We start from the raw sequence: 17,826 nt of genomic DNA, 5'->3' as shown, positions 1-17,826 counted from the left end.
CCCGAAATGCCCAAAAGGTGCGCACACACACACACACACACACACACACACACAAACACACACACACACAGACAAAGCTTTGGGCTGTCGCCTGGATCATAATCACATTGGCCCTTTGCGTATTTATAAAGTACAGTGTGTGCAGATAAAGGATTGACCAAAGACCATGTGATCCTAATGGCATGCAGCCTTTGAAAACTTTGCCAGATTATAATTCAAACCCTATGCCCTGATATCAGACCTCTACTTTCCCTCATCCTTTTGATCCTTCTCCCCCCACTCTCTCTTGTTTTTGAAGAACATGTTTCCACCAAATGTTGCAGGCTGAACAGTTACTATAGGGTGTTGTGTCTGAGTGGAATGAGGAGAGGATAAGAGAAGAGAAAGGGAGAAGAGAAAGAGGGAGAGAGGGAAGAGAAGGAGAGGAGAAAGAGAGAGAGAGCGAAGAGAAGGAGAAGAAAAAGAGGGAGTGAGGGAGAAGAGAAAGAGGGAGAGATGGAGAGAGGGAGAGAGGGAGAGAGGGAGAGAAGGAGAGAGGGTGAGAAGGAGAGAGGGAAGAGAAGAAGAGAAAGAGGGAGAGAGGGAGAAGAGAAAGCCGGGAGAGAGGGACGAATATGGAGGATGTCTAAGGCCTGGGGTGTATGCCTCAGGAATGTATTTGGCAGTGGGTAAATACTGCAGGTAGCCTGAACACACACACACACACACACGCTCACGCCCATTCAGTGCCACATGCTCATCTGTGCAGACAGTGAACCACTACTACTGTCTACTGCTACTGTACATGGAACCACAGCTCAGGAATACTAACAACCACAAACCTGAACCCATAAAGAAGGTATGTGTGCTTTGTCGGTTTCCTTCATGTACATGTGGTGTTTGTGAATGTTTTTGTGAGTGTTAAGTGAGATTTTGTGTAAAATAAATGCGTTGATTAATATACTGGCAAATGTATAATTGCAGTTACTGCAGGCTATAAATGTCTGTATCTTATGTTGTTACTGACAGGCAGAATAATGTTGATGTGTATGACTGTGCTATAATCCAAACTGCCCCTACCTCAATGAGAGAAGTGTTTATAATGCGACTGTGAATTTGAATGTTACCATTCTGAAGTCCAGTTGACTTACAGTTTAAGGACACCCTGATGATGCAGTATCTGTCATCTATGCGTGTGCATGCTTATTTTGTGTATTCGTATTTCGTCTGTGTGTGTGTGTGTGTGTGTGTGTGTGTGTGTGTGTGTGTGTGTGTGTGTGTGTGTGTGTGTGTGTGTGTGTGTGTGTGTGTGTGTGTGTGTGTGTGTGTGTGTGTGTGTGTGTGTGTGTGTGTGTGTGTGTGTGTGTGTGTGTGTGTGTGTGTGTGTGTGTGTGTGTGTGTGTGTGTGTGTGCCTGGCTGCCTGTGTGCGTGCGTGTGTCTGTGAATATGTGCATGTGTGACATTTTTGTCCACTGTGTATTATTAAGTTTGCAGCTGTGCATGTGGAAAAATATGGATACACATTCCTCTCTCTCCAACACAGATGTGTGTCTGCAACTTACAACAACAAATGGCAGGAGGGCAAACTCATACCTCAATACCTCAGCTGTATTAAGGTATTAAGATGTTAATTAAGCAAAGAAAGTCGCTGTCTCACACTGTGACGTCACCTAGTCAACTGACTCTCCAGGAGTGACAAGTTACAGTAGCTTCTAACTCTCAAAGTTTCTATGGCTCAGAGTGTTTCGAATTGTTGTGAAAAAGCCTTGAGGCCTATGGTTTCTTCATTTTTCTCACCGAAATGTTGTGATCGAAACCTGTGTTTCGGATCCTGCGATGGAATTATCCAAGTAGCTGTGTTCATGGCTGTGGTGTGGGTCGGGTCTGGTCCTTGCACTGGTTCTTTGTATTTGTATATAGATAAACAATATATAACAACTATTATCACTATCCCCAGGTTTTCTTACAGTATCACCATGGCTGTACAAGTGTCGGTGCTCTCCCTAGTCCTCACTCTAGCCCTGGGCCTGATGCTGAGTGCCTGCAGGCCTGTGTGTGGTACCCCAGGGACAACCCAGGACCTGGACTATGGAGGGGTTCCTCTCTGGATCAACCGTCTTCTGGGGGAACCCTCTGTATTCAGCCTGAGGGGCCGAATGGACCGGGCATGGTACAAATAAAACATTGATTCATTAATTTACTGTAACAACAGGCTGAAGGTCGTGGTACTTTAAATCATTTATAAATTAAATGCACTTGCAAATCCGTGAGTTGCTTTAGCTGATGCTTCGGGATTGGGTAATGTTTAGACATCATTCAATGGCAAAGTATCATTTCCTACTTTATTTACATATGTAATATCCGAGTAAAGACAGATATTTCTCTGTGTGTGATCCAGGTACAGAGCCAACAACCCCCAGTCCTGCCCTGACCTGTGTGACTGTCCTATCCAGTGGCCCTCAGCTCTGTACTGTGACCACAGAGACCTGGGAGAGCTGCCGGACAGCATGCTTTACAATACACAATACCTGTTCCTGCAGGTAATACACACCACATGCAAGCACATGCACAAAGGGGTCTGAGACACCTGTCTGAAAGACTGCCAGGCACCACACGGTTCCTATACAGGTGTCAGATCTTAATTTGAGCCAATAATCCTGCAGCAAGAGAGCATTTTAATTATTATATATATTATAAGTCATGGACATTTTTTATAGGGGTTAGATACATTTTTCGTTAGAGCAAATCAAATATGACATTTTAAAGTGGAAATTACAAACTTTAGAAGCCTTATTAAACCTTGAATACACTGCTGTGCAGTAAAATTCTCAGCAACAAAATTAAGATCCTACATCTATAGGTAACACACAGTTTATGGGTGTGTGTTTTCTCAGGGCAACAACATCTCGTCCCTGCCCTCCTCCTCTTTCACCAACTCCTCAGGACTCCGCTGGCTCATCCTGGATGATAACCGTCTGCAGACAGACGGGTTGCAGACCTCCACGCTGCAGAACCTGACCCAGCTCCAATACCTGTTCCTCAACCACAATAAGCTGACTGTCGTGCCCTCTGGCCTGCCCAGGAGCCTGCGGCAGCTCCGACTGGCACACAACCTCATCACCAGCATCTCCCCGCGAACCTTCGGGAACTTACATAATCTTACATTGCTGCTACTGCAGGGGAATAGGTTGAACGTGATTACAGAGACTGACTTCACAGGTAAGTGCCTTCGCTCTGCTTCCATTCTGAGATATTATATTTTATGCCAAAACATATGACACCTTTTCTGACATATCTTAAAAATAACAGCCTCAAAGGTAACAGCTCTGAACATGCTTGTTCTGGTATACTCTCTCCCATCCTCCCTCGCTCCCTCTCCCTCTCCCTCCTCCCCCACCAGGCCTGGTGTCTCTTAACCTGTTGAGCCTGAGCGGGAACCTCTTCTCCTCCTTCCCCTCCCACCTTCCTCCCTCCATCCAGCAGCTCTACCTCTCCAACAACTCTCTGTCTGGCCTGGGGGAGGAAAGTCTACAGGGCTTCACTAATCTCAGGTAACACACACACGTATAGATGCAAGCATGCAAACACACACACACACACACACACACACACACACACACACACACACACACACACACACACACACACACACACACACACACACACACACACACACACACACACACACACACACACACACACACACACACACACACACACACACACACACATTATTTCAGTCTGATATGCATCACACCTCTCTGATCACAAATTGTGGTTATTTTGTTCTCTAATATTGAAAGTTGCTCTGGATAAGAATGTGGCTTTAATGTAAATGTAGTGTGTGTGTGTGTGTGTGTGTGTGTGTGTGTGTGTGTGTGTGTGTGTGTGTGTGTGTGTGTGTGTGTGTGTGTGTGTGTGTGTGTGTGTGTGTGTGCGTGTGTGTGTGTGTGTGTGTGTGTGTGTGTGTGTGTGTGTGTGTGTGTGTGTGTGTGTGTGTGTGTGTGTGTGTGTGTGTGTGTGTGTGTGTGTGTGTAGGTACCTGCGTCTGAGCCGCTGTGGTTTAGTGAGCCCTTCCCTCCACCCCCAATCCTTCAACCTGTCTTCCCTTGTGGAGCTGGATCTCTCTTACAACAAGCTGACAACCATCCCCCTGGTTCCCCTCACACTACAGTACCTGTACTTGGAGGCCAACCACATACAAGGTAAAACTACACATACACTCCCGTACACGCGCACGTGCACACATAGACAATCTAAGGAGTGGAGAAAACATCTGTGAGGGGTTGACCAGGGGAGTAAGATCCAGCCAGGTCACCCGTGAAACAAGTCAGTATTCGACGTCCATCCATGTCGAAGGACATAGGGAGATGATGTGGAAACCGGCCACTAGGGGCGTAAGCATCTTTTGTTCGAATCCGGCGATCGAAAGTTGTTTTGAGATTTTTGTTTTAAGCCTATCCCAAACCTTAAAACTTACCTTAACCATTCAGAGTTAATGCATGACCTCAAGATTTCGGAGTTAATGCTTCAACTTAACTTAAAATGTTGAGTTCATGCCTAAACTTAACCTTAAACACTTCAAAATTTGACATTTGGAACAACTGCAGAATTTGACGTTCGAGAAACATGGATGAACGTCTAATTCTGACATGAGACTTTGAGAGCTAGATGGTAAGATCAGCCAAATATCATGCTCTTTCCATCTCTCTCTGAGAAAAACAATCCTCGTGATCAAATTATGAACACTTGAATGCTTCTCTTGAACTGCAAATCAGCACATGAGGAGTGGATCTAACTTCCTGCCTCATCTTCAATAACAAACCTGTGAATCTCACAATTGGCCACTCGTTCGCTCAGCCGTGTCTCCTTGACAAAACACTGTTAGGATTCCTGGATTCCTGTTCTGGCTTGGATGTTTGGGCTACAGAGGGAGAGGGAAAGAGGGGGAGAGAGTGAGAGAGGGAGAGAGAATGACAAGAGAGAAAAACAGAGGTAGAGTTACAGTGCCTTCAGAAAGTATTCACAGCCCTTAACCTTTTTTCACATTTTGTTGTGTGACAGCCCGAATTTGAAGTGGTTTACATGTGGATTTAGTGTCACTGGCATACACACAATACCCCCTAATCTCAATGTGGAATTAGGTTTTTAGATATTTTACAAATTAATTCAAATAAATGGAAAGTTGAAATGACTTGAGTCAATAAGCATTCAAGCACTTTGTTAAGGCAAGCCAAAATAACTTCAGGAATACACATTTGTTTAAAAAGTCAGATAATAAGCAGTGGTGTAAAGTACTTTAAAGTACTACTTAAGTAAAAAATACTTTGAAGTACTACTTAAGTCGTTTTGTAGGGTTTCTGAACTTCACATTACTATTTATATTTTTGACAACGTTTACATTCACGTCACTACATTCCTAAAGAAAATTATGTAATTTTCACTACATTTTCCCTGACACCCGAAAGTACTCGTTACATTTTGAATGCTTAGCAGGACATTAAAGTTGTCTAATTCACACAGAACATCCCTGGCCATCCCTACTGCCTCTGATTTGGCGGACTCACTAAACACACATGCTTCATTTATAATGATGTCTGAGTGATGGAGTGTGCCCCTGGCTATCCATAATTTTAAAAATAAGAAAATGATGCTGTCCGGTTTGCTTTATATAAGGAATTCAACATTATTATACTTTTACTTTTGATACTTAAGTATATTTTAGCAATTACATTTACTTTTGATACTTATCAAAATATACTTTTGATAAGTATATTTTAAACCAAGTAGTATACTTAAGTAGTATTTTACTGGGTGACTTTCACTTTCATTTTTTATTAACTTGTACTTTTACTCAAATATGACATTTGGGTACTTTTTCCACCACTGATAATAAGTTGCTTGACTAACTCTGTCCTCAATGGTTTTAAGAAGATGTTTAAATGACCACCCCTGTCTCTGTACCCCACACCAACAATTATCTGTAAGGTCCTTCAGTCAAGCAGTGAAGCACAATTTCAAAGACAAAGAACAGGGAGGTTTTCCAATATCTTGCAAAGAATGGCACCTATTGGATGATAGCTAAAACATTTAAAAAAACAGAGAGTAAGGAGGTTTCCATTGACCCAGGTTTATGTGTAATGGAGACGGCATATATAGGTGAGCATTTTCTAAAGATCAACAACATTTTTATCCATTCGACAGGGGTGGATTTTTCTTTTGGAAATCTTTCTTTATTGCGACAAATGATGATGGAAACTGTGTTTTTCGATTAAACGATGATTGCCGAATAATTTGGAAGATACGCGCGGCACGTGACGTCATCACAAGCTCCACTCCACATTTCATTCTAAAATGCCTGCTAAATCCATTTTTTAACTATCAAAATAGTGTTTCTTTGCAGGATCCTTGTCCTGACTTTCAAGAATGGTTGAATTGCTTCAAATTGCTTTTCTGGTTGGCTGGATGCAAGTTTCAACATCCAATTATTTACTGTGCAAGTTTCATAATGGCACAGACCGTGGCAATATTGTGGCACATTATATTGCACACTAGTCTATTCTTGAATTCTATCCCATGCTGGCTTTCATCGGCTACCTGAGACATGAAACAGATAGATGGGAGGGCATACAGGCTGTTGCCAATTTATTAATGCGCAACTTGCCTAAATGGGTAGTGGAAACACTACAGTTTGATTCAACATCATTACATCCAGCTGTGACGTTGTTACATCCAGCTGTTTATATCGACACAAGGTAGATACATTGAAATGCACCCTAGCAGGCATTTGTCACATCTATTTTCCATGCAAGCTTTCTAAATGTCGACAAAAAAAATCAAGGGAGAAGTTTATGGAAACATACTGTATCTACTGAATGTCCCTTTGAGCATGGTGAAGTTATTATTGCACTCTGGAGGGTGTATTAATACACCCAGTCACTACAAAGATCCTTCCTAACTCAGTTTACGGAGAGGAGGAAAACCACCATGAGGCCAAACTATACACTGGAGTTACTTACCAAGGTGATATTGAATGTTCCTGAGTGGCCTATTTACAGTTTTGACTTAACTCGGCTTGAAAATCAATGTCAAGACTTGAAAAAGTCTGTCTAGCAAAGATCAACAACCAACTTGACAGAGCTTGAAGATTTTTTAAAGATTGTACGATCCAGGTTTGCAAAGCTCTTAGAGACTTACACGGAACCCAAACCGGCTGCTCGCGTGCTCCATCGTTTGTGTAAATGTATTTTGTCCCAACCACGCTAAACGCAATCATGATACGTAGGTTAAAATATCAAAACAAAATCTCAACCAATTACATTAATTTGGGGACAGGTCAAAAAGCATTAAATATTTATGGCAATTTATCTAGCTAGCTTGCACTTGCTAGATAATTTGTCCTATTTAGCTTGCTTGCTGTTGCTATCTAATTTGTCCTGGGACATAAACATTAGGTTGTTCTTTTACCTTAAATGCACAAGGTCCTCTACTCCAAAAATTAATCCACACATAAAACGGTCAACCGAATCGTTTCTTGTCATCTCTCCTCCTTTCAGGCTTTTTCTTCTCTCGATTTTATATTGTGATTGGCAACTTTCATAAATTAGGTGCATTACCACCACCTACCTCATTCGTCTTTCAGTCACCCATGTGGGTATAACCGATGAGGAGATGGCACGCCGGTACCTGCTTCTATAAACCAATGAGGAGATGGGAGTGGCAGGACTTGCAGCGCGATCTGCGTCACAATTAGAACTGACTTCTAAGCCCTTGGCAACACAAGCAGTGTGAGTGCAATAATTAAATAATATAGATTTCTACATTTATTTTGCAACGCTCGCGCATGCGATGCGGGCGCTGTAGTCAAGGTATTACTCAGAAAGACAGCTTCCAAAGGTGATTCTAACATGTATTCACTCAAGAGGTTGAGTACTCCTTTAATTAAGATATTTTAGTATTTTATTTTCCATTATTAACATTTTAAAAATGTTCTTCAACTTTGACATTACAGAGTATTTTTAAGTCAATCATTGACAAAAAATGGCACTTTGTAACAACAACATGTGGAAAAAGTCAAGGGTGTGAAAACTTTTTGTAGGCACTGTAGAGGAACAGACAGAGAGGCGGGGTTAGAGACACAGAAATAAAAAGAGAGCGAGAAAGCAAGAGAAATAAAGATGGAGTGTGAGCTTGTTTTCCGCAAGGCTCTCCAGGAGACATGAGTCAGCACAATAACCTGGTATGTGTGTCTGGTCTAGTCTGACAGAGAGCTAAACACAAGACATTCACCGAGAGAAAAACACTCACCTCACTGTCTAGCATCCCGATAGCTAGCTACTGTTGTCTACCCTCTGCCAAATGTACCCTTCTGCCAATAGCTATAGGCAGGAACAGGAGGTAGAGAGGAGATTATGTTTTCTCTCCTCCTCTTTTTTAAGATAGGTGTAGCTGCTTTTTGGATTTGGCATCAACTACTGTAGCATGTTGTGGTTTCTGCTCCTAATAGAATAGGATACTGTAGCTGTATCCAGCTTCTGATCAGGCAAATCCTCCTCATACAGTCTGCCATTTCAGGAACAATGATGGCAGTACACTCAAAATACTGTGACAACTCTAAATTGGAGGAACTGGGTTTAAGTTATGTTCACATATTGTAAAAATATACTTTGTGAAGTAAGGGTATATGAGTGGGAATGCCATTACTGGGTATAGGGTGTGAGTGCATGTAAAAACCATACTGTCCTCTGTTCTCTTTGTCCTCTATCATTTCTATCCTCTCTGTCCTCGCTCTGCTCTTTGTCCTCTGCAGAGTTTAACATCTCTAGTTTCTGTCGGGAGGTGGGTCCTCTGTCGTACTCCAGGATGAGGATCCTTCGTCTGGACGGGAACAAGATGTCCTATCATCTACTACCACCTGAATGGGTCTACTGCCTCCGAGTCCTGCACCACATATACATCTAACCCTGACCTCGTACCTCTAACCCCCTGACCTTGCCACAACCCTGCTTTGAAGCTTACCTGGAAAGATTCTGTCAAGGTCCGAACATTCAGAAATTAACACACACACATGCACACAAGTATGTCATTCAAACGCACATCCTTCAAACACACATCACTCATGCCCACTCGGACGCACGTTTGGACACACACAAACGCAAGCAAACGCTTACATGCTCTCAGAACAGATATTCAATACTCAATACATTTATTTTTTTGGTTATTTTTTTTATCCTCCAGGAGTAGAGCTGAGGCTCATTTAATGTTGTTTTGCTAGTCTCACTGTAACCACTTCATCCTGTAACACAGTCTGATCAGTGTATGAAGCACGTAGTCATTCAAATCATCCACAAACATCACCCACCAAGGCGTGTTAATACATCACAGTACTGTAGAGTCAACTTGGAGTTGAACTGATCCAACACACACACATATTAATGTGCACATTGTATGCGTTTTGTTACTGTAAAGTTTTACAATATCGTCAATGTTTTGCTAAAAGGTCAAATGATGTGCTTTATCGGATGTATGACTGTAACGCATTCTTTTTGCATATGAACAGAACAATAAAAGTTACACCATTATCAATTCTTTTTACTGTGTTTTTACTAGTGACGTAGACATGAAATACTATCTGTTTCATATAACACAAAACCGTTGTCAATCCAGAGCGTTAGTCTCTATAAACCTAGATTGGTCTCATTAGTCTAGATCCTGTTCCTGTTTGCTCTATGGGTAGCTAGCGCTCGGTATGAGAGACACAACAACTATACCTTCACTATGAACACAGCCCATAACGGCCTGCTGTTATATTCATGGTAACACAAGGTTTGTTATTCCTGAATATCAGTTTCATAGACCTAGAAACCACACATAATATAACCCTATCCCTAGACACACATTAATAGAGGTATAGGTTACCCCATGAGTGGAATTTTAACATGCCGTGTTCCAATGACTTTACCATATCTCTGAACCAATAGATGGAAAGTGTGTGTGTGTGTGCATGTGCACGTGTGTGTACTAATGTCAATACCAACATTTTACCGGTGACATTGCACTTTGCAGACCCAGCCGTTCAGGGGGTATTGCATCTGGACCAACAGCATACATGCAATGGAAACTGTGGCTGAGTGTATGTCTGTGTGACTGTGTGTGTGTGTGTGTGTGTGTGTCTGTGTCTCGAAGTGTGTTTATGGAAAGCCTGTGATAAATGGCTATATATGGATTTTTTTAGGGCAGATGCCGATACCAATTTTTGGGGTTACATTTTCAGATCAAACAATACATTTGACTTTGTTTTTACCAATCTAACTACATACCAAAATAATAGTCACAATTGTATTTGAATGGTAAATATCTTAATAAACTGGGTAAATCAAGATGGCTTCGGCCTACTCACAATACCGGTGAATGCGTATTCAATAGGAGTGTGTGCATGCATTGAGTTATTGAGCATTTTTCCTGGTCAGTGGAGTCCATGGTGCTACAGATGACAAGCAATCAGTTGCCCTTCCATTTGGGACTTATATTAGCCTACTGATCAACAAAATGTGCATAGAAGGATCTATCATGGTCCATACACCAATGCAATCACGAAGAGGACACAACATCCCCTCTTCCCCCTCAGGAGAATGAAAATATTTCACATGGGCCCTCAGATCCTCAACAGGTTCTACGGCTGCACAATCTTGACTGGCTGCATCATTGCTTGGTATGGCTACTACTTGGCATCCGACCGCAAGGCGCTACAAAGTGTAGTGTGTACAGCCCAGTACATCACTAGGGCCAAGCTGCCTGCCATCCTGGACCTCTGTATCAGGCCGTGTCAGAGGAAGGCCCTAAAAATGGTTGAAGACTCCAGCCACCCAAGTCACAGACTGTTCTCTCAGCTATCGCATGGCCATGAACAGCTTCTACAGCTTCAGCCATAAGACTGATAAATAGTTAGTTAAATAGTTAACCAAATAGCTACCCGGACTATCTGCATCGACCATGTTGCACTAACGTTTTTGTCTCATCACACACACTGCTGTTACCCTTTATTATCTGTCCCTTTATTCCTAGTTCTATGTATATATCTACCTCAATTACCTCGTAGCCGCGTACATCGACTCGGTACTGGTACCCAAGTTATTGCTGCTATTGTGTATTTATTACTACGTGTTTAACTTTTCTATTATCTCTCCATTTTCTTTCCCTCTGCATTGTTGGGGAAGGGCCATAAGTAAGCATTTCACTGTTAGTCTACATCTTGTCCTTTACGAAGTACAGTATATTATGAATAGAATTATACTTTATTTGAAGCAACTTAATCTCTTCGTTCATGAAAGAGGTGCGCTGTTCGAGTTAACACTTGAATCATTTTGCAGATCCAGACGCTCCTCTGTCACATTACAACAGTTCGACAAGAAAGAGAAAGTCATTTAACACGTTGAACATTTTGGAAGAAAATCAGCTTGCTTTGGGTTATGGTTTGCATATTATAACATTATCAAGTTTTAGGGTAGTAAACTGACATTAGCTTTAGCTGTAAGCTAGCCAGCTGAATGTAACATCTTTTGCTAGCTAACTAGCAAGCTACCAGGTATTTTTTTTGTAAATTGGTGTACCCTGTATAAGGACATTGTTTTGCCAAACAGTAAATGAATGAACATTTTCAATATGTCTACATGCCATGTGTCATTATTCAAGTGTGCTTATTAAGCTAAATTACAGGGCCTTCAGAAAGTATTCATAACCCTTGACCTATTCTACATTTTGTCGTGTTACAGCCTGAATTCAAAATGGATTAAATGGATTATTTTTCACCCATCTACACACAATACCCCATAATGACAAAGTGAAAACATGTTTTAAGAAATATATATAGATGTATTGAAAATTAAATACAGAAATATCTATTTTACATAAGAATTCAAACTCCTGAGTCAATACTTTGTAAAAGCACATTTGGCAGCAATTACAGCTGCGAGTCTTTTTGCAATGTCAAAGTTGAAGAAAAATGTCTACATTTAATTTTATTTATGGAAAATAAATCACTAATATATCTTGATTAGATAAGTATTCAACCCCATGAGTCAATACATGTTAGAATCACATTTTGGCAGAGCTTACAGCTGTGTTTTTGTTATAGAGCACCTCCTCCCAGCTGCCCACTGCACTGAGGCTAGGGAACATGGTCACCACTGATAAATCCATGATAATCGAACATTTCAAGAAGCATTTGTCAACGGCTGGCCATGCCTTCCTCCTGGCTACTCCAACCCCGGCCAACAGCTCTGCCCCCCCGTAGCTACTCGCCCAAGCCTCCCCAGCTTCTCCTTCACCCAATCCAGTTTCCGAGCCAGTCACGGGTGCACCTCAGGCATGCTCAAGGTACTAAATGATATCATAACCGCCATCGATAAAAGACAGTACTGTGCAGCCATCTTCATCGACCTGGCCAAGGCTTTCGACTCGTATTCTTATTGGCAGACTCAATAGCCTTGGTTTTTCTAATGACTGCCTCGCCTGATTCACCAACTACTTTGCAGACAGAGTTCAGTGTGTCAAATCGGAGGGCATGTTGTCTGAATCTCTGGCAGTCTCTATGTGGGTACCACAGGGTTCAATTCTCAGGCCGACTCTTTTTTCTGTATATATCATTGATGTTGCTCTTGCTGCGGGCGATTCCCTGATCCACCTCTACGCAGACGACACCATTCTGTATACATCTGGCCCTTCCTTGGACACTGTGCTAACTAACCTTCAATTGGGCTTCAATGCCACACAACACTCCTTCCGTGGCCTGCAACTGCTCTTAAACGCTAGTAAAACCAAATACATGCTTTTTCAACTGTTCGCTGCCCACACCCGTCCGCCAGACTAGCATCACCACCCTGGACGTTTCCAGCCAAGAATATATGGACAACTATAAATACCTAGGTGTCTGGCTAGACTGTAAACTCTCCTTCCAGACTCATATTAAACATCTCCAATCCAAAATCAAATCTAGAATCCTCTTTCACTCACCTCCTTCACTCACGCCGCCAAACTTACCCTATTAAAATTGACTATCCTACCGATCCTCGACTTCGGCGATGTCATATACAAAATAGCTTCCAACACTCTACTCAGCAAACTGGATGCAGTCTATCACAGTGCCATCCGCTTTGTTACCAAATCACCTTATACCACCCACCACTGGGACCTGTATGCTCTAGTCGGCTGGCCCTCGCTACATATTCGTTGCCAGACCCACTGGCTCCAGGTCATCTATAAGTCTATGCTAGGTAAAGCTCCGCCTTATCTCAGGTCACTGGTCACGATAACAACACCCACCCATAGTGGGTACGTTCCAGCAGGTATATCTTACTGATCATCCCCAAAGCCAACACCTCTTTGGCCGCCTTTCCTTCCAGTTCTCAGCTGCCAGTGACTGGAACGAATTGCAAAAATCACTGAAGTTGGAGACTTTTATTCCCTCACCAACTTTAAACATCAACTATCTGAGCAGCTGATCACTGCAGCTGTACATAGTCCATCTGTAAATAGCCCACCCACCCAATCTACCTACCTCCTCCCCATACTGTTATTATTTTATTTACTTTTCTGCTCTTTTACACACCAGTATCTCTACTTGCACATCATCATCTGCTCATTTATCACTCCAGTGTTCATCTGCTAAATTGTAATTATTCGCTCCTATGGGCTATTTATTGCCTACCTCCTCATGCCTTTCTTTTTTCTACTGTGTCATTGACTTGTTTGTATTATTGGCTTGTTTATTGTTTACTCCATGTGTAACTCTGTGTTGCTGTCTGTGTCACACTGCTTTGCTTTATCGTGGCCAGGTCGCAGTTGCAAATGAGAACTTGTTCTCAACTAGCCTACCTGGTTAAATAAAGGTGAAAAGAAAAAAAAATGATAGTCTCTAAGAGCTTTCCACACCTGAATTGTGCAACATTTGCCCATTACTCTTTTTAAAATGATTCAAGCTCTGTCAAATTGGTTGATGATCATTTTTAGACAACCATTTTCAGGTCTTGCCATAGATTATCAAGTAGATTTAAGTCAAAATTGTAACTCGGCCATTCAGAAACATTCATTGTCTTCTTGGTAAGCAACACCATTGTAGATTTTGTCTTGTGTTTTAAGTTATTGTCCTGCTGAAAGGTGAATTCATCTCCCAGTGCCAGTATATTGCGGAGTAACTACAATGTTGATCCATCCTCAGTTTTCTCCTGTCACAGCCACTACACTGTAACTGTGTTGAACTCACCATTGGCCTCAGGGTGAAATCCTTGAGCTATTTACTTCCTCACCAGCAACTGAGTTAGAAAGGACGCCTGTATATTAGTAGTGACTGCGTGTATTGATACAGCATCCAAAGTGTAATTAATAACTTCATCATACTCAAAGGGATATTTAATGTCTGCTTTTGTTTTTTTTACCCATCTACCAATAGGTGCCCTTCTTTGCAAGACATTGGAAACCCTCCTTGGTCTTTGTGGTTCAATCTGTGTTTGAAATTCACAGAGGGCCCTTACAGATCATTTAATGTGTGGGGTACAGGGATGAGGTAGTCATTCAAAAATCATATTAAGCACTATTAATGCACACAGAGTCATTGCAATTTACTCCTGAACGTATTTAGGCTTGCCATAAGAAAGCGGTTGAATACTTTTTGACTCAAGACATTCAACACATCACACAAGCCACTGGCGATAAAAGCCTGTGGCTCCATCCCAAAAGGCATGCAATTTTCTACATAGATCACCACTTTTGAGCAGAGCCCTATAAAATGTCATGCCAGCGATGACTGCACTCTAGCAGGGATTAAGTCATGGTTAGGAGGGAGGAGGGCTGTGTAAGGAAACTCTCTGGTTCTATCATGGTGCTGGGCACATTGGTGTACACGCTCCCTAAAACACAACATCGTAACAGCTACATTACACTGACTTTCCACATCTCAACTCTCCTGTTGTTCCTGTCAGGACACAGGCATATTTCCATCAAGTTTGTGGCCTGGTGCTGTTGGAGTGTATTGAGGCCTTGCTTTGCTGTTCTATGTGTTGTAGAGTTACTTAATGTTAAGATACTGGCTGTGTCTGAAATCTACTTGCCTACTACTTACATAAACTGCATACGGTGTATTAATGGTACTACATACTATTTAGAACATACAGTTTAGTAAAAATGAGCAACAAATAACAGCATTTCATCCTACTGAGAATATGTCATATCATTGAGCAATTGCATGGATTTCTGCCATTCTTTTGTTTTGGTACAGCACGTTCCCTCAGCTGATTATCAACTGTTGCCAGACACACGGGTGCAGCGAACTCTACTAGATGAAAACTGAAATGAGTATGACAATTATGGATACTGAATTGTTTTTTATTTACAACGCAAGCACAGGTATTCAAACAAGGCCACTGTCTCCCTGGCCTGGACCTATACCAGGAACCGGTTTGCAGCCTCCTCTGTTTTCTGGTTCAGATGCGACGGGGTATATTCCACACAACCTGTTTCTGCATTCCCTGGCTCAAAATCAAATTTTTTTTTATTTTATTTGTCACATACACATGGTTAGCAGATGTTAATGCGAGTGTAGCGAAATGCTTGTGATTCTAGTTCCGACAATGCAGTGATAACCAACAAGTAATCTAACTAACAATTCCAAAACTACTGTCTTATACACAGTGTAAGGGGATAAAGAATATGTACATAAGGATATATGAATGAGTGATGGTGCAGGGCAGCATACAGTAGATGGTATCGAGTACAGTATATACATATGAGATGAGTATGTAGACAAAGTAAACAAAGTGGCATAGTTAAAGTGGCTAGTGATACATGTATTACATAAGGATGCAGTCCATGATATAGAGTACAGTATATACGTATGCATATGAGATGAATAATGTAGGGTAAGTAACATTATATAAGGTAGCATTGTTTAAAGTGGCTAGTGATATATTTACATCATTTCCCATCAATTCCCATTATTAAAGTGGCTGGAGTTGGGTCAGTGTCAATGACAGTGTGTTGGCAGCAGCCACTCAATGTTAGTGGTGTCTGTTTAACAGTCTGATGGCCTTGAGATAGAAGCTGGGGAAGCTCTGTAGTGTTAGAGTGTTTAGAGCCCTGGCATATATTTAGCTGTTCTCTGGGTTGCAGAGTTAGTGAATGTTAAGCTCCTGTCTCCCTGGCCTGGAACCATCTCTGTCTGTTCTTCTATTTGCGGCGCTACTCTCTGCCTCTGTTGTGTGAGTCTGGCCTGTAGTGTTGGTCTATTTAGTATCCTGGGTTAGCTGTTCCCTCTGTTGTACTTTTGGTGTATAAGTCCCAGCAGCTCACGCTCTACCTCCGCTTTGCTCACCTCCCCCCCCCTCCTTACCCCAGACACCTGAGCCCTCCCTCCCTCACACCCATCCCACTTTTTTCCCTTCTCCAAGCCCTCCCTTCATCCTCTCACCCCGTGCCTCCATCCTCCTAGCCTGGCCTGGCTTCTGCATTCCCCATCCTCTGAGCCCTTAAGGCAGCAGGGCGGCTCCCTTGTGGACACTTAAAACAGGGGAAAGAGTGAACCAAGAGGAAATTAATGAACCAGTGGGAGGAGGAGGGGGGGGGGGGATGGAGAAAGCAAATAACTTTAGAATCAATTACAGTTATGCAGTTACTCTTCAGAACCAAACACAGCTCTACCGTTCCCAAATTCAGCTTTGGAAAAGTAAGACACTCAGCTCTGACTCGCCTCTCAATAAACCAGTTCCCCAGTGTTGAACATTTTCGCAAAGTGAACTTGGCGATGTAGTGGAGAGCCAACACGCATAAACGTTAGCATTTATGCCACTCGCCACCTGTAATTTTCAACCAATGTTCAATGCTGACCTGCTTTATTTTACCACTGGTTTTAACACACTGTACCTGTTAACACCCTGCTTTACACTGGGTGGGATGTGAGCTTTTTTTTCCACTTAATGAGCTCTTAATGATACTGTCTGCTCATGTTTCAGGCCTCCCTGCTAGACACTGCTGTGTGTGTGTATACAGATTTATAGGCTTGTTTAACAAGGCTGGGATCTCATCTCATTTGTAAGACAGAGGAATGCTGACTCGGATCTCAGGGTTCCTTTAATGTGTGCTTTTGACAATTATATGGACATTATATGGGTTTACAGCACCCCAAACATCTGCTTCCTGTGATTGACTTGGACTTTCATTGTTACTTCACAGCATGGACAACATACCAGTTAATCAGATTGTCCTCAACACCACGCAACACTTCATGACACCGGAAGTGTTTATATCATAACTCTATCATAAAGTCTGAGTGGTAAGGGAAAACATTCTGGCTGTCAACACAAGAGCAGGGACATCTATCAAAATGTCGCTAGTTCAACAAAAACAATGTTGTGTAATTGAAAACCCACACCATCTGGAGAATTATGTCAACATAAAATATATTAACCTCGATCGGACCCTTTTTTAAAAAGTATCGCCTACAATGACACCCAAATCTAACTGCCTGTAGCTCAGGCCCTGAAGCAAGGATATGCACTTCCTTAGTACCATTTGAAAGGAAACACTTTGAAGTTTATGGAAATGCGAAAGGAATGTTGGAGAATATAACACATTAGATCTGGTAAAAGATAATACAAAAAAAACATGTTTTTGTATTTGTGTACCATCACCCTAGAAATGAACGAGAAAGGCCATATTGTATTATTCCAGCCCAGCTGCAATTTAGATATTGGCCAGTAGATGGCAGCAGTATATGTGCAAAGTTTTAGTCTGATCCAATGAACCATTGCATTTCTGTTCAAAATGAAGTATCAAGACTGCCCAAGTGTGACTAATTT

The 17,826-nt window shown here is 42.0% G+C and overlaps 1 protein-coding gene across 2 annotated transcripts; it reads left to right on the top strand.

The window, feature by feature from the left end:
• Positions 1-341: 341 nt before the first annotated feature.
• On the top strand, positions 342-9,561 carry zgc:113307 (uncharacterized protein LOC553753 homolog). Of its 2 annotated transcripts, XM_052527101.1 has the most exons (8): positions 342-838; positions 1,524-1,596; positions 1,938-2,150; positions 2,379-2,520; positions 2,875-3,199; positions 3,381-3,531; positions 4,019-4,185; positions 8,790-9,561. In XM_052527101.1, the coding sequence occupies exons 3-8, from the start codon at positions 1,957-1,959 to the stop codon at positions 8,939-8,941; spliced, it is 1,131 nt and encodes a 376-aa protein (XP_052383061.1). In that variant the 5' UTR covers positions 342-838; positions 1,524-1,596; positions 1,938-1,956; the 3' UTR covers positions 8,942-9,561. The 2 variants fall into 2 exon arrangements, with proteins under 2 accessions (XP_052383061.1, XP_052383060.1); XM_052527100.1 differs by lacking the exon at positions 1,524-1,596 and having other exon boundaries at positions 343-838.
• The last annotated feature ends 8,265 nt before the right edge of the window (positions 9,562-17,826 follow it).

The sequence above is a fragment of the Oncorhynchus keta genome, chromosome 10, assembly GCF_023373465.1.
Source record: "Oncorhynchus keta strain PuntledgeMale-10-30-2019 chromosome 10, Oket_V2, whole genome shotgun sequence".
NCBI lineage: Eukaryota > Metazoa > Chordata > Actinopteri > Salmoniformes > Salmonidae > Oncorhynchus > Oncorhynchus keta.
Note: the sequence above shows the minus strand (reverse complement) of the source record. Positions and strands in the feature narration are given on the sequence as shown.

What these genes read in the sequence shown, in the direction of transcription:
- zgc:113307 (XM_052527101.1), top strand. Translation starts at nt 1,957, where the DNA reads ATGGCTGTACAAGTGTCGGTGCTCTCCCTAGTCCTCACTCTAGCCCTG. An exon ending in CACAATACCTGTTCCTGCAG is followed by an intron (nt 2,521 to 2,874) that starts GTAATACACACC and finishes GTGTTTTCTCAG; the next exon opens with GGCAACAACATCTCGTCCCT. An exon ending in CAGGGCTTCACTAATCTCAG is followed by an intron (nt 3,532 to 4,018) that starts GTAACACACACA and finishes GTGTGTGTGTAG; the next exon opens with GTACCTGCGTCTGAGCCGCT.